Source organism: Bubalus kerabau, chromosome 6 (assembly GCF_029407905.1).
Source record: "Bubalus kerabau isolate K-KA32 ecotype Philippines breed swamp buffalo chromosome 6, PCC_UOA_SB_1v2, whole genome shotgun sequence".
In the NCBI taxonomy this organism is placed as follows: Eukaryota; Metazoa; Chordata; class Mammalia; order Artiodactyla; family Bovidae; genus Bubalus; species Bubalus kerabau.
In genome coordinates, this window is record NC_073629.1 from 113603677 (window position 1) to 113616544 (window position 12868).

Below are 12868 nucleotides of genomic sequence, written 5' to 3' on the forward strand. Positions count from 1 at the left end.
GCTCGCAGAGTCAGACACAACTGAGCAACTTTCAGTTTACAGTTTTTAGTTTTTGTCAGTTCCTTTCAAATCGAAGCTTCTGAAGCCACATAGCTGAAATCTTTCTTTTTTTTTTGAAGGCATGTAGGTGTTTCCCCACCTAGAAGGCTCATCATCAGTACGATGTGAGCTTGAGAAACTGCTTCAGACGAGCGGCCAGGCCAGCTGCTCCTTTAGCCTACGAAGCCTCACTTTTTCTAAATAATAAGGTATAAGTACTCTTGAACAGATTTACATAGATCTTGCTGGTACAGGATTGAAAGGCCTGTAAACATAAGCGGTCCAGGTCTGTTTAATCTTTTTTAGTTCAGTGTGTTGCAGCATATTTTAGTATGTGGTCACACTAGTGAGTTTCAAAAAGCTTTGTTTTTTGTTTTTTTAAAGAAAGACTAGGGGGAAATCTGCATTTTAATAGGAAGGGTAAGTATTGCTTCATTAAATGTGTGAGTGTATGTTCATGTTAGGGAGTTTGGTATGTTTACTTGGGTCATTCACTCTCTTTCTGAGGCTCCTAAGTAGCTTAAATGGAATCATTCTAGAGTCTTACTGTCCTCCTTTTCCATTTGTTCATCATGTTTGTTCAATAGCTCAGTGGGTGAAGAATCCAACTGCAGTGTAGGAGATGCAGGTTCAATCCCTGGGTTGGGAAGATCCCCTGGAGGAAGAAATGACACCCACTTCTTGCCTAAACAGTGCCGTGCACAGAGTAGCTTGGCAGGCTATAGTCCAAAGGGTTGCAAAGGGTCAGATATGACTATGCATGCATACAACTTACATGGTAACCATACCATTCTTGCTCTAAAATCTACATGTTTTTTGGTATGTCAGTTACATTTTCCCATTGTAAAAGCAAAGTTGATGGTAACTTGGGGTTTTAGAAGAAAAACAGAAATGCTTGGGGTAGCTTATTTCATTTATTCCGGTCACCATATCTGCTCATTACCTGCCATCCATGTTTCCTCATCTGGTGAGATGGTCTCCGGAAGGACTGGAGTGGAGAGAGGGACAGATGGCCCAGCCTCAGCTCCATTTCTGCCTAAGAACAATTCAGGAGATCGTGCCTAAGCTGTGGCCCTGGGAGGCCTTCTCAGTATTTAAAATAGTAGTTGCCGTGTTCTGGTCAATTTAGGTGTAGAGACGCCATGTGACCTTTTTTCATCTAAATTCAGTCAACTGAAATCCTGAAACATTTTATTTCTATTTGGTTAGACTCTTGGTGGCCAAGGTAATGGTGCTTCAGCCATCAGTCCTTCAAATGAATATTCAGGCCCCAATACTTGATGCAAAGAGCCAACTCATTGGAAAAGACCCTGATGCTGGGGAAAATTGAAGGCAGGAGGAAAAGGGGGTGGCAGAGGATGAGATGGTTGGGTGGCATCACTGACTCAGTGAACATGAGTTTGAACAAGCTCCGGGAGATAGTGAACAGTAGGGAAGCCTGGTGTGCTGCAGTCCTTGGGATCGAAAAGAGTCGGACACGACTGAGCGGCTGAACAACAAGACTCTTGGTGACTATAGTCCTGCATCTTTTATCTATCAGCCAAATTCATTTGCTTGGAAAACTACTATAAATAAATATACAACATTCTTTTAACTGAGTATCACTGGGGTGGTTGGGCTTTCCGGATAGCTCAGCTGGTAAGGAATCTGCAGTGCAGGAGACCCTGGTTTGATTCCTGGGTCAGGATGTTCCCATGGAGAAGAGATAGGCTACCCACTCCAGTATTCTTGTCTGGGAAATCCCATGGACAGAGGAGCCTGGTGGGCTACAGTCCATGGGGTTGCAAAAGAGTCAGACACGACTGAGCGATGAAGCACAGCACTGGGGTGGTAATGTAAATGGAGGTCCTTGCTTTCCTGCAAACTTGTGTTCCTAACCAGGCCTCCTCCTAACTGCCTCATTCCTATCCTTATTTTCCACAAGTCAGCTATGGTTTCTTTTCCTCAGTGTCCCGACGCTCCCCCTCTGCAGTCACCGGGCCGGTTGATTCTTTGCCCACAGCATCCTCTGCGTCTGTCCCTTGGTTTGCACTTGTGTGCCGCCCCCTTCCTTGCTTACCTGTGCTTCCGTTCCGGGACTGTGGCGGGGGTCTCGTCACTGAGACAGGTTGTGACTGCAGTGTGGGCCAGGCGCTGGGCTATGAAGATGAACAAGCCAGAGTCCTTGTTCTCAAGGACCTGAGCCGCGTGGGGAAACCAACTCAAAGAGGTGTGTGCTGGCGGGTGTTCCCAGAGACGGGGTCTGATTGGTTGCGTTCTATGTTTTCCCAGCTGTCCTTAAGTCCTGCCCTGCCCGTCCCATTCTAGTTAATTCTAAAACACACTGTGCTTAAAAACCTTCCTCTCATCAATTATCTGGCTCCCCTCGTCAGTGTTTTAATCCCTTTGCTAACAGAAGAGATTAAAGTGAAACTCTTGGCCTGGGGTGTAGTTGACTCCAACCGTTTTTTAAGTATGCTACCTGGACTGCAGCCTCAGAAATTTGTTAGAAATGTGGAATGTTGGGCCTCACCCCAGACCTCCTGTTTCAGAAGCTCTCAGGATGGGGCCCAATAGTCTTGTTTCAGGAAACCTTTTAGGTGATTCTGGCGGCCTCTAACATTTAGGAACGACTGTCTCAGTGGCTGCTCAGTCCTTGTGAGCCACCCGAAGGTCCCAAGAGCGTGTTGGAGACACAGACCATCAGCGCAGGTTATCAGCCCTTTTCTAGGACCTGGTGAGTCCATCTGGGATGAGGCCCAAGCCTCTCTTAAAACCTGCTGTCTGGATGATTTCTTTTTCTCTGCCTAGTGGAGCACTGGGCTTTTATGAGAAGTTTGACTTTTTTGGTGAGTAAAATTGGAAGCAGTGAAAAGGCTTTAAGCAGAGGAATGAGCGCCCTGGGTCCTTGTCTTTGTCTCAGGGATCTTTTCTCTACAATGCCAGCTTCTTGGAAGAAGGGACTAGTTTGATGTTTTGCTTTGCTTTGCATTACAATGAGAATTTGATAGCAGTTATTTCTTATCTTCCTAATTCTCACACAGAGTCAGTTACCCAGGCCTGTTGCTTTTATTGCCTCATTTAGGGTGGTTTCTGATAAGGCATGTGCCATTTTCTAGTCTCCAGACTTTGACCTCTTGGGCCAAGATTGAGGAAGCACTGTTGCTCAGAGAACACAGAATTAGGGTATCTTAGCACCTGTGTAAAAACACTTCTAGAGACGGAGGGAGCATCACTCTGCTCCCCTTTCCCTCTTTATCTCTTACTAGTCACTGGGAGGAGATGGTCCCCCCATCCACCCTTCAGGTGGTGGTACCCTAGGTTGCCAGCCGTCTTTCCCCTGGGCGGTGGTTTCAGCTGCTCACTACAGTCTGATGGTCTTCATCTGTAGCTCCAGCCGAGACCCATTTCCTGAATCACCCACCCACAGTCTGATCACCTACTTCTGGTTCTGAGGTAGTCTGCACACACCTGCAGACTCTCCCGAACTCCGTCGACTCTCAAGGTGGCCTGAACTCAGTCCATGGCTTCAGATGAATTTGTTTGCTGACAGCGTCTCTGTGTCAGCCTCCAGCTTGGACCTCTTTACTTGAAGTCAGGCTCTAATAAATGTGCCGTTTCTACTCGGTGTGCCCTCATGGATGTCCAAGGTGACCTCATTCTTCAGCTGCCACCGCCCCCCCACCTCCTCCCACAGCCCTTCCTCCTGAGGTGGTGACATCTGCCTTTGATCAGCCTCTCAGGCCAAAAGCCTTGAAGTCATCCCCGACTCCTGTCTTTCTGTTGTTCCCCACGTCCAGTTCAGAGGCACGTCCTGCAGTCTCTCTCCGCAGTGGATCTAGCTCGGATCTGACCTCGTCTCACCATGTCCCCTGCCGCTGCCCTGTCCTGATCTGCACTTCCTCGAGTCCAGACTGTAAAATAACTTGCTAACTGATCTCCCTGTTTCTGCCCTTGCCCCCCTGCAGTCTGCTCTGCACCCAGCCGCTATAGCGAGCCTTTGAAACGTAAGTCATTCCTCTGCTCAACACCCTCACTGGCTTCTGGTCATGCAGAGGAAAAGCCACAGCCCTCGGCGTTCTGGGAGACTCTGCGTGGCCTCCCTGCTCCTCTCTGACCCCCTGCACCCCTGCCCTGGGGGTGCAGGCACACTTACCCTGAGAAGCCCGCTTCCAGCCTCTGCGCCCCTTGCTGTTCCCTCGCTCACACGGCCCCGTCCCCCGGCCCGCACGGCTAGTTCTTCACTGCTGTCGCGTCTCCAGTCTGGCGTCACCTCTTGGGCTGCCTTAGTTACTCCACGTGGAGCAGGAGCCCTCTCGTCCTGTTCCTTCTTTATTTACGCTGCTAAGTTTTTCTTCACAGCACATCTGACCACCAGCCTCCGTCCGTCCTCTCCCTTGTGGTCTGTGCTCTTGGCCAATCACAGCGTCACGTGGGCAGAGCTTCGTGTCCCTGCCTTCTGCCCACTCCCAGAACAGGCCCGGCTCAGAGCTGGCTCTCACACACTTGTTGACTGAGGGAACTGTGTTGTCTCCTCCCTGTTCACCTGAACGTCATTCCAGAAGCCATCTTTTGTTCCTGACACGGCTGGTGGTTTGGGTTGTGACTGGTGGTTTTACCTGTGTCTCATGGGTCCCACTTTCCACTTCAGGTTGGTAGTGACTTATGACTCCACTGGCCTGGAGAACTGAACTGTTTTATTGGCTGTGTTGTCATGTACAGGCTTCAAATTCCAAAGTTACTATTCCACTGTGATGGAAGGGGAATAAGGTCTGATTTTTTTCTTTTTTTCCCCCCTCTTTTTTGCATGTTCTCCTCATCTTCCTGGTTGGGGCATTTAGTCCCGGACATGATGGTTCATGGAATGATAGTCAGCTGCAAGAAATGGCCCAGCTGAGAATTAAACACCAAGAAGAGCTGACTGAACTGCACAAGAAACGTGGGGAGGTAAAGAAAGATAGCCCTTCTCATCTCTCCCTGCGGGTGGGGGCGGCAGGGGACAGGCACTTCCACGGGCATTTGCAGCCATCCAGGTTGCATACAGCATTGCCAGCTCTTATCTGTGGGAATGAAACAACAGGAAAGGTGAGGATTCCCCCCCCCCCCCCCAATATCAGCAACCCTCGAGGTAACTCCCAGGTGGCATGAAAGGGACAAGCGGAGAAAACGTAGAAAGAACCCTATTCCTCAGTTGACTGAACATTTTACTGATAACCATCATGAAGTGTGAACTGTGCAGTTTCAGAAAAATTCATTAGGATGAAGCACCTTCTGGGCTTTGTTTGCCCTGGATGGTGGTCTAATGGCAAGTTATAAAGATCTTCAGCTGCATTGATGGTTTCATCAGCTAAAGAATCCGGAAAGGCAGCTGGGGTGGAGAGGTAGACAGACGCTCTCAGCGGGAGCCCGGCAGGCAACCTGGAGCATCATGGGTCTGTCCCAGGCTGCCTGCAACGGGAGGCGCATGCTGAGCTTGTGAGCCTTCCCGTCGGCCCTTCTCTCTTTCACCAGCTCGTTTCTTCTTCCTGCCTTGGCCCAACCCCACAGGCACAGGCACCTGGTTTTTGTTTTGTTTTGTTTCCTTTAAAATAAGTCACTATTACTAATTTCCAACTGAAGTCCTAAACTGTTTTGTTAATGATGAACATGTTCTTTACCCCCCCAGTTAGCCCAGTTGGTGATTGACCTGAATAACCAAATGCAGCAGAAGGACAAGGAGATGCAGATGAACGAAGCCAAGTGAGTAGAGCCAGGCCTCCTCCAGCACCAGGCGTGGGGTCACGCTTGCTGTTCTGCCGCCCTCTTGTGCGTGGGGCCCACAGCCCCCACACTGGACGCAGCACCAGCTTCATTTCTGTGCACTCGTAGCACGGGCTCCTTTTCTACCCTCTGGGATGCAAAAGGCAAGCACAGTGCCCCCAGGCCTCCGGGATCCCTGCACCCACACACCCGCCTGAGATGTAAGCTTGGCTCTGGGAAGCGAACGCGAGGCAGTCCCAGCTCTCCCCACGGCCGCTGCCACCTGTGGGGCGGCATCTCCTGTGGTGGGCGCGGGACCAAGAAGGGGCTCAGGAACAGGGGCGCGCTTATGAGCAGGTTATCCTTCATCTGGGAGAAGCCTGCCAGACGAGATAAACAGAGCCTCCAGACCTGGGACCTTCAAGCTGGAGGGGAGCCTGGGTTTCCTCTGGGCCTGTTCTCCAAGTCTGCTGCGAGGGCTCTCCAGAGGCTTAGAGAAAAAGGTGGGGAGCTTGCTCAGCCTCAGTGAGGGCGAGACCAGTTGGAATGCACGGATCCCTGGCCTCCTGCTAAGCTCCCATCACCACTATTGTTCAGCCTCAGAAGCTCCCTCTTTCTTCCCACCCTGTTTCTCTGAACGGTGCCTTAGCTTGTCGTTCAGAGTCTGGTGAACTTTGCCCGAGGTGTTGCCTCTGCTAATGGAATTGTCCCTAAACCACGGGGGCTGGGCTCGGCCAGGTGAGGTGCCCGTGCTGGTGGCTGAGGTCACTGCAGGGCCCAGGCTCACGCAGCTCTATGGTTTCGCTCCTCTCCTCATGCTTTCAGAATTGCAGAATACCTGCAGACCATCTCTGACCTGGAGACCGAGTGCCAGGAGCTACGCACTAAGCTTCAGGACCTTGAAAGAGCCAACCAGACCCTGAAGGATGAATATGACGCCCTGCAGATCACTTTCACTGCCCTCGAGGAGAAGCTGCGGAAAACTTCCGAGGAGAACCAGGAGCTGGTCACCCGGTGGATGGCCGAGAAAGCCCAGGAGGCCAACCGCCTAAACGCGGAGAATGAAAAGGACTCAAGGTGGGAGATGAACCCGCAGTCAGTGAGTCTCAACATTGGTACAGTAGAACCTAGCAAAGCAAGGCACACCTGGCAGCTCTAACCACGGGGAGGGGGCGTCAGGGAACACCGACAGAAGGAGAAGGGGCAGCCGTGGGTATAAAAGAGACTTGCGTTTATGAAAACACTTTTATAACTGAGCCAAGGATTACCTCCCTGAAGGGCTTTGGCACATTTCTGTATTTGCCAGTGAATTCTTTCCATGTTTCAAGAAGAAAAGCTAATTCTTGAACATTATAAATTAAACCAGAATTAGAAAAAGATTAAAATCCTCCCCCTCATTTTATAAAATTGATCCAACCAAAAATTCTGATCTTGCCAGTGTACGGAATGACTGTGGGCAAACGTCACTAGTAATAAGAGTCTAAAAGATTTAGAACATTTGATTTTAAATCCCCACGTCAGTAGTTCAGAATTTGAAAAGATTATCGTAGGTAAAATCTAAAAGAACGAATACACGGAATAGGAAAGAACCTTAATAACGATGAGCCTTAGTCCTACCAAATACTGTGTGCAGAAAGATTTTGAAATCTGTGTGAAAACAGAAAGCAAAAGGTAGAAGGAAGAAATGTTACTCTGTTGTTTTGTGAAAAGTTCCTAAATAGGAGTATTGGAAGGCTTTATAAACATGAAAGGTAATGGTAATAAAAAATGAACCGTATGAAAACCATAGGTTTCTTAACATTGAAGGACACTGTAAAACAACCAATGAGGGTGTGCAGCTGTAAAATGCATGTCCTTAGTATAGCCTGTTAAGAAACAGGTCAGCATTCAGACAGATGGATGTAAAGCATAGATCGTAAAAGAAGTGGACGGGCTCCGTGAATTTGGTTAAAAGGGTTGTTGGGAGGAAGGTAGGTGGGACGTTTCTGATGGGGGGCGGGCTGTTTTTCTAACCCTCTGGAGGGCTCTGGAGACGGTGGGTGCCTGCAAGGTGTTCCTCTTGCTGGAATTCATCCTAAGTGAGTCATTCATCCCAAGTGGCTCACAAATACGATTCCGTGATCATCTGTTATTCACAGAAGTGAAAAGTCAGAAGCGCTGTCTACCTTGGGAGGAAAAGAAACTGATATTTTTGTACAGTGGGATTTTATGAAGTCATTTAAAAACAGACATACTTAAGGTAACATTAAGAAAAAGTGAGCTATCCTTTTCATATTCTTTCTGTCTCACGTTTAAGTTAAATTGTGTAGCTTATAAGGGCTTCCCTGGTAGCTCAGCTGGGAAAGAATCCCCCTGCAATGCAGGAGAACCCGGTGTGATTCCTGGGTCGGGAAGATCTGCTGGAGAAGGGAACGGCTACCCACTCCAGTGTTCTTGGGCTTCCCCGTGTGGCTTATATGTGGAGCTCTTAGGCAGCTGGGGAGCGGTGAGGACGTGGGGGTTTCCCTGGACATTGATAGGCTGCAGGTGAGAACCTGCCTGACGGAGAAGCTGGCCTGCGGCTACGCGGAGGGAGCGTGCTGGAACGTCGCGCAGACAAGAACAGCCGGGGCTTTCTGGTGACAGCGGGGCGTGAGGCGGGTGGCACACCGGCCCCAGGTGCGTCCCAGGAAATGTTCTCCTGGGAATGTGCCCTTGTGCGAATCACCCTCTGGCTGTGCCTGTGGGGCCTGGGCGTTCTTTTCACCACCTGACACAGCTAGTTCCTCCTTCTCGGAAGCCTCTCCCCTACCCCTCTTCCTACCAGTTTCCCAGATTAGGTATCCTTCCCCTTCTAGCAGCTTCTGTTTACCTGGGTTGCAGTGGAGCGCTCTTTTGAAATAGCTGCTCGTCTGGGTGTCCCTGCAGGCACAGTGGCCGCTGTGTGGGGCGCTCCTGGGGAAGCCGTCAGCTCTCAGAGAAGGTTTCCTGTCGGCCTTTCTGATGAAAGCGGGCTGCGGCCGTTGTCTTCTCCCTGTGCCTCGAGCTGTGTGCCGTACCCGCCCCTGCCGGGTGGCTGCCTGTCCTCTATGGGAGCGTTACACACCCCATGCCAAGGCTCTGCTTTTCCCTCAGAGATGGTTTAGAGGTCACCTCTTAATTCCACCTACGAAAAATCTGTTAATTTTTGTGTTTTTTGTCACTTACCCTGTAAACTGACTTTTCATCTTTCAGGTCAGGCATGGGATTGAGAGTGTAAAGCATTTTGTTAAGCTACAACTTTGTTCTGTCCCAAATTCTGCTGTGTCACGTGCAGGACCTTGCCCTATTTGAAAGTTCCCACTATGGTAGAAGCATTTTAGAAAAAAAATTTCCAGCAGAATTCTTGGCCTGAGCTCAGGAGCAGGGCTGGAGTTGTAGGTTGGGGGGGGGGGTCCCCCACCTTAAAGGCAAAACCACAGATAGAAGTGAAATCGCCGTGGAAAAGCGAGGGAGACCAAGACTTATAGGCTAAGAAGCTCCTGAATTTAGGACTTGGGAAGGAAGGCCAAAAATGGTTCTGAGAGGCAGGAGAGAGTGAAGCAACTGCGGACCCTGTGAAACTTCTGCCACAGCCCAGACTTGGGTGTCAGCCCTAGTAAATTGAAGCTGCATACATTTTTGACAGCTGAAGAATCTCACTCTACCTCAGCTTCCGCGTCTGTAAAATGAGAATCGTAGTATTCACCTTCAAAGCTTGTTATAAGTGTTAAATGAGTTAAAACCTGTAAAATAATAAAACCATGCCAGGAATACCTACATTTTTATTTATCCATGCTCTTGATATGTTAGTGTGAGACTGTTTACTGCAGAAAACTAAGTCTCCGTCATGACTAACCCTGGATGAACCTGGTGCACGCTTCTGTCCTGAGAGGCCCTGGGTCCCGATGGACAGGCTTCTCTGCTGGTTCATTGTTTTCTCTAATAACATAATCCCTCCTAGGGCTTTGAAATCCATTATAATGGGGTCCTTTCTGATGCTACAAGTGTGGGTTTGGGCCTCTGGGTATGTTTGCCCAGGGTAGTAGTTACTTGAATATTCAGTGTATTTAAAATATGCACTTAAAATATATTATTAGAGCTAGGAGTCTTTTGAGAGCCAAACCCCTTGTTTGCTTTAAGTAGACATAAATAGTGGGCTTTTTTTTTTTTTTTTTTTTTTTATAGGAGGCGGCAAGCCCGGCTGCAGAAGGAGCTCGCAGAAGCAGCGAAGGAGCCTCTGCCAGTTGAGCAGTGAGTAGAGAAGTGCATATTAAAACTGTGCTCTTAGTCATTTGGTTTGCTCTTCTGAAGTAGCTTTATAATGTTTTGTTTCTGTGAAACCATTTTATAGATTGTAGAAAGAAAAGTAAAAGACTTAGAGAAAATAAAAAACACTCATTACTTTCCAGGAAGTTGTTGGCTTCCAGGAAGGGTGAGTTCTGACTTCCTTCACCCTTAACCAGCGACAGCCTCAATGTCTTCCTGTTGACATCCTGACCCACTTTCTACCTCTAGTTGGAGCCGTTGCAGTGTGATGCTGGGCTCCGGTTGTGTCTCCTGCTCTCTGCTTGGTTTGTGACTTCATGTGCAGTTTGGGCAACCTTTGAAGCCTGAGTAAAAACTGGGATCTCCTGGAACACAAGGAATTGAATCAAGATAGAGTTTTTCCTAATCTGGAGTCAGGTGGAGGGTCTTCCCTGAGATGTTAGGCTTTGTTTTGAGAGTGGTGGGTATTTTGGTGACTAAATTCCTTTTGCTCTGGTTCAGGATTTGTTTCCCACCCTGCCCACCACCCCCACCCACCCACCTCTCCCGCCATTGAAATAGATTGTGAAATACAGTATTATGGTTATGATCCTTTTAAAATGTTGGTTGCTTCCTTATAAAGGGAGGGGAGTGGTTTCATTTCATCTAGGGGTCATCGGCCAAAGGTCTTGACTTACAGCAGATCTCACACCAAGCCTTTGCTTTTAGATGTAGCGTGTGTGTCTATCTTCTGCTTTCCCACATGGGGAAAGTGAATGTCAGGTATTTTTGCCCAGAGCTGCAAAGTAGATAAATAGTTGATCTAGAAGTGAGATTTGGTTCTCCTTTAAAGTAACAGCTGATGAAAGCATTGTTTGTCTTGCCTGCTATTGGCCAGTGTGAACAGGTGAATAGGTGTAGAAAGGTCACATGTCCTGCCCTAGACACAGAGCAAGTGGTGGGGCAGGCTGGAGACCTCAGGGTGTCTGTAAAGTCCTGCTCTTACTCTCCCATGCTTCCCTAATTGTAGGGCTTCTTCCATCTTTGAAGGGTGTTGATAAGTTACCAGATGCTGGTGTTTTCTCATGGTTCTCGGTCTTTGCGCAGTTTCAAGTACCTGCAACTATTCAGTTCTGTCTTAAACCATTTACTTGGGCTCAGCTCATGTTTATCACTCTTGCTGTCTCTGCTGTTCTGTTGTTACCCTTGTGTGAACACAGATGACTCTCCCAAACCACCAGTGAGAGGAGAAGAAAGCCCAGCCTGTTCTCTGTCTTCAGGCCCGCCTTTGTTCTCCTCTCAGCCCTGGCCAAGATGGGGGTCAGTTACACGGGATCCTGGAATCAGTAGCCAAGGAAAATAAATTTACTTGAACTTGGTTTGACTTGCTTGGTAACAGGTACTGAAGTATAGATTATATTTACATAATCCAGATAATTAATCATGGGAGAATCTCTTCCAAGTTCCTGTGAATCCAAACATTTGGTAATAAAGTCTCGGGTTATTAGTTTTTATCAGTTTACTTCTCCATGAAGATTGCAACTTGGTAGGAGGTCGTTAAGACCAAACTAATTACTTGCCTTTTCTCCAACCAGGAAAATGGGGAGGAAGGGGAATTCCAGAGGGGCTTTGCATCTGGTGGGATAAACAGCAGAGGATCACATTCTTTTTTTTTTAGTATTTATTTGGCCATGTCAGGTTGCGGCATGCAAGATCTTTGTCCTTTGTTGTGGCCTATGGGATCTTTAGTTGAGGCATGTAAACTCTTAATTGCGGCACGTGAGATCAAGTTCCCTGACCAGGGATTGAACCCAGGCCCCCTATGTTGGGAGCACAGAGTTTTAGCCACTGGCCCACCAGGGGAGACCCCAGGAGCACATTTTTGTGACTTATTTTGCATGTAATGTGATGAACTCACCAAATGTCAGAAACACCAAGTACTTAAACATAAGCATCAAACAGCCAGAGTCAAAGATGAACTGCATTTAGACTCCGCTTTCCTGTCTTCCGTTCTTAAGTGGTACTTAGCGCCGGGTTGTTTACGCGCCTGTTGGTCTCCCTGCCCTTCAGCAGTCCATGTGCTTACTGCCCTGGACGCTCCCCTCATCCTGGCGTTCTCCTGCGCACCGCAGCTGCCCCTCGCTGTCCTCCATGTGTTGCTGAGCCCGCCTCCTGGGAACTGTTTCTTGCTGAGTGCCACAGTCCGGTGGTTGGCGTGCAGGAGACTTCTGAAAAGGAAAATCTTCCTTGCTCCTGGTTATGTGGTTAGGGACTTAATAAGCCATTATTTCAGTGCTTTTCAAATGGGAGCTGTCTTTTTTTTTTGGGGGGGGAGCTGTCTTTAGACCTGAAGAGATCCAAAGCTCCCTTCTCAGGTTATTTTCAGCTGGAGTTCTGGATCCGACTTAGATTGTTTCTTTTCATGTTGCTCTGATGGAAGTTCTTTTTCTTCAGAGAAGCTGAAACCGGCTCTGTCCCAGCCAAGACTCCTGGGCCGTGTGTGATTAGGAAGTGGTGTTGCCTGTTGGCCTTAGCAGAGCAGGCCCATCACAGAGCTTCTGTTCAGCAGAAGCAAAGACTCGGCCTCTCGCCCTTCTTTCCAGGGATGATGATATTGAAGTCCTCGTGGATGAAACCTCTGAGCACCCTGAGGAGACCTCTCCCGTGCGAGCCATCAGCAGAGCGGCCACGTAAGTAGACAGGTTGTGCCAGGAATGGGGGGCACCCTGGCAGCCGCCGTGGGCAGGACCAGAGAGCAGTGCGGGGCCCCTGGCTGAGCGTGCAGCCCCTCTCACTCGACCATGGAGGGTATGGGCTCCAGAGCGTCCCCATCTTTCTCCAGTTGCCCCTCCTTAACTAGGAGGGA

At 48.9% G+C, this 12868-nt stretch overlaps 1 protein-coding gene across 3 annotated transcripts in view; it reads left to right on the forward strand.

Moving 5' to 3' along the window:
- Positions 1-12868, forward strand: part of ATG16L1 (autophagy related 16 like 1) — a 43333-nt gene that overhangs the window by 4540 nt on the left and 25925 nt on the right. For all 3 annotated transcript variants that reach the window (XM_055586492.1, XM_055586493.1, XM_055586495.1), the window contains exons 3-7: positions 4860-4965; positions 5684-5757; positions 6583-6834; positions 9943-10008; positions 12606-12692. In XM_055586492.1, the coding sequence (XP_055442467.1) occupies positions 4860-4965; positions 5684-5757; positions 6583-6834; positions 9943-10008; positions 12606-12692 (585 nt within the window). The remainder of the gene's footprint in view (positions 1-4859; positions 4966-5683; positions 5758-6582; positions 6835-9942; positions 10009-12605; positions 12693-12868) is intronic.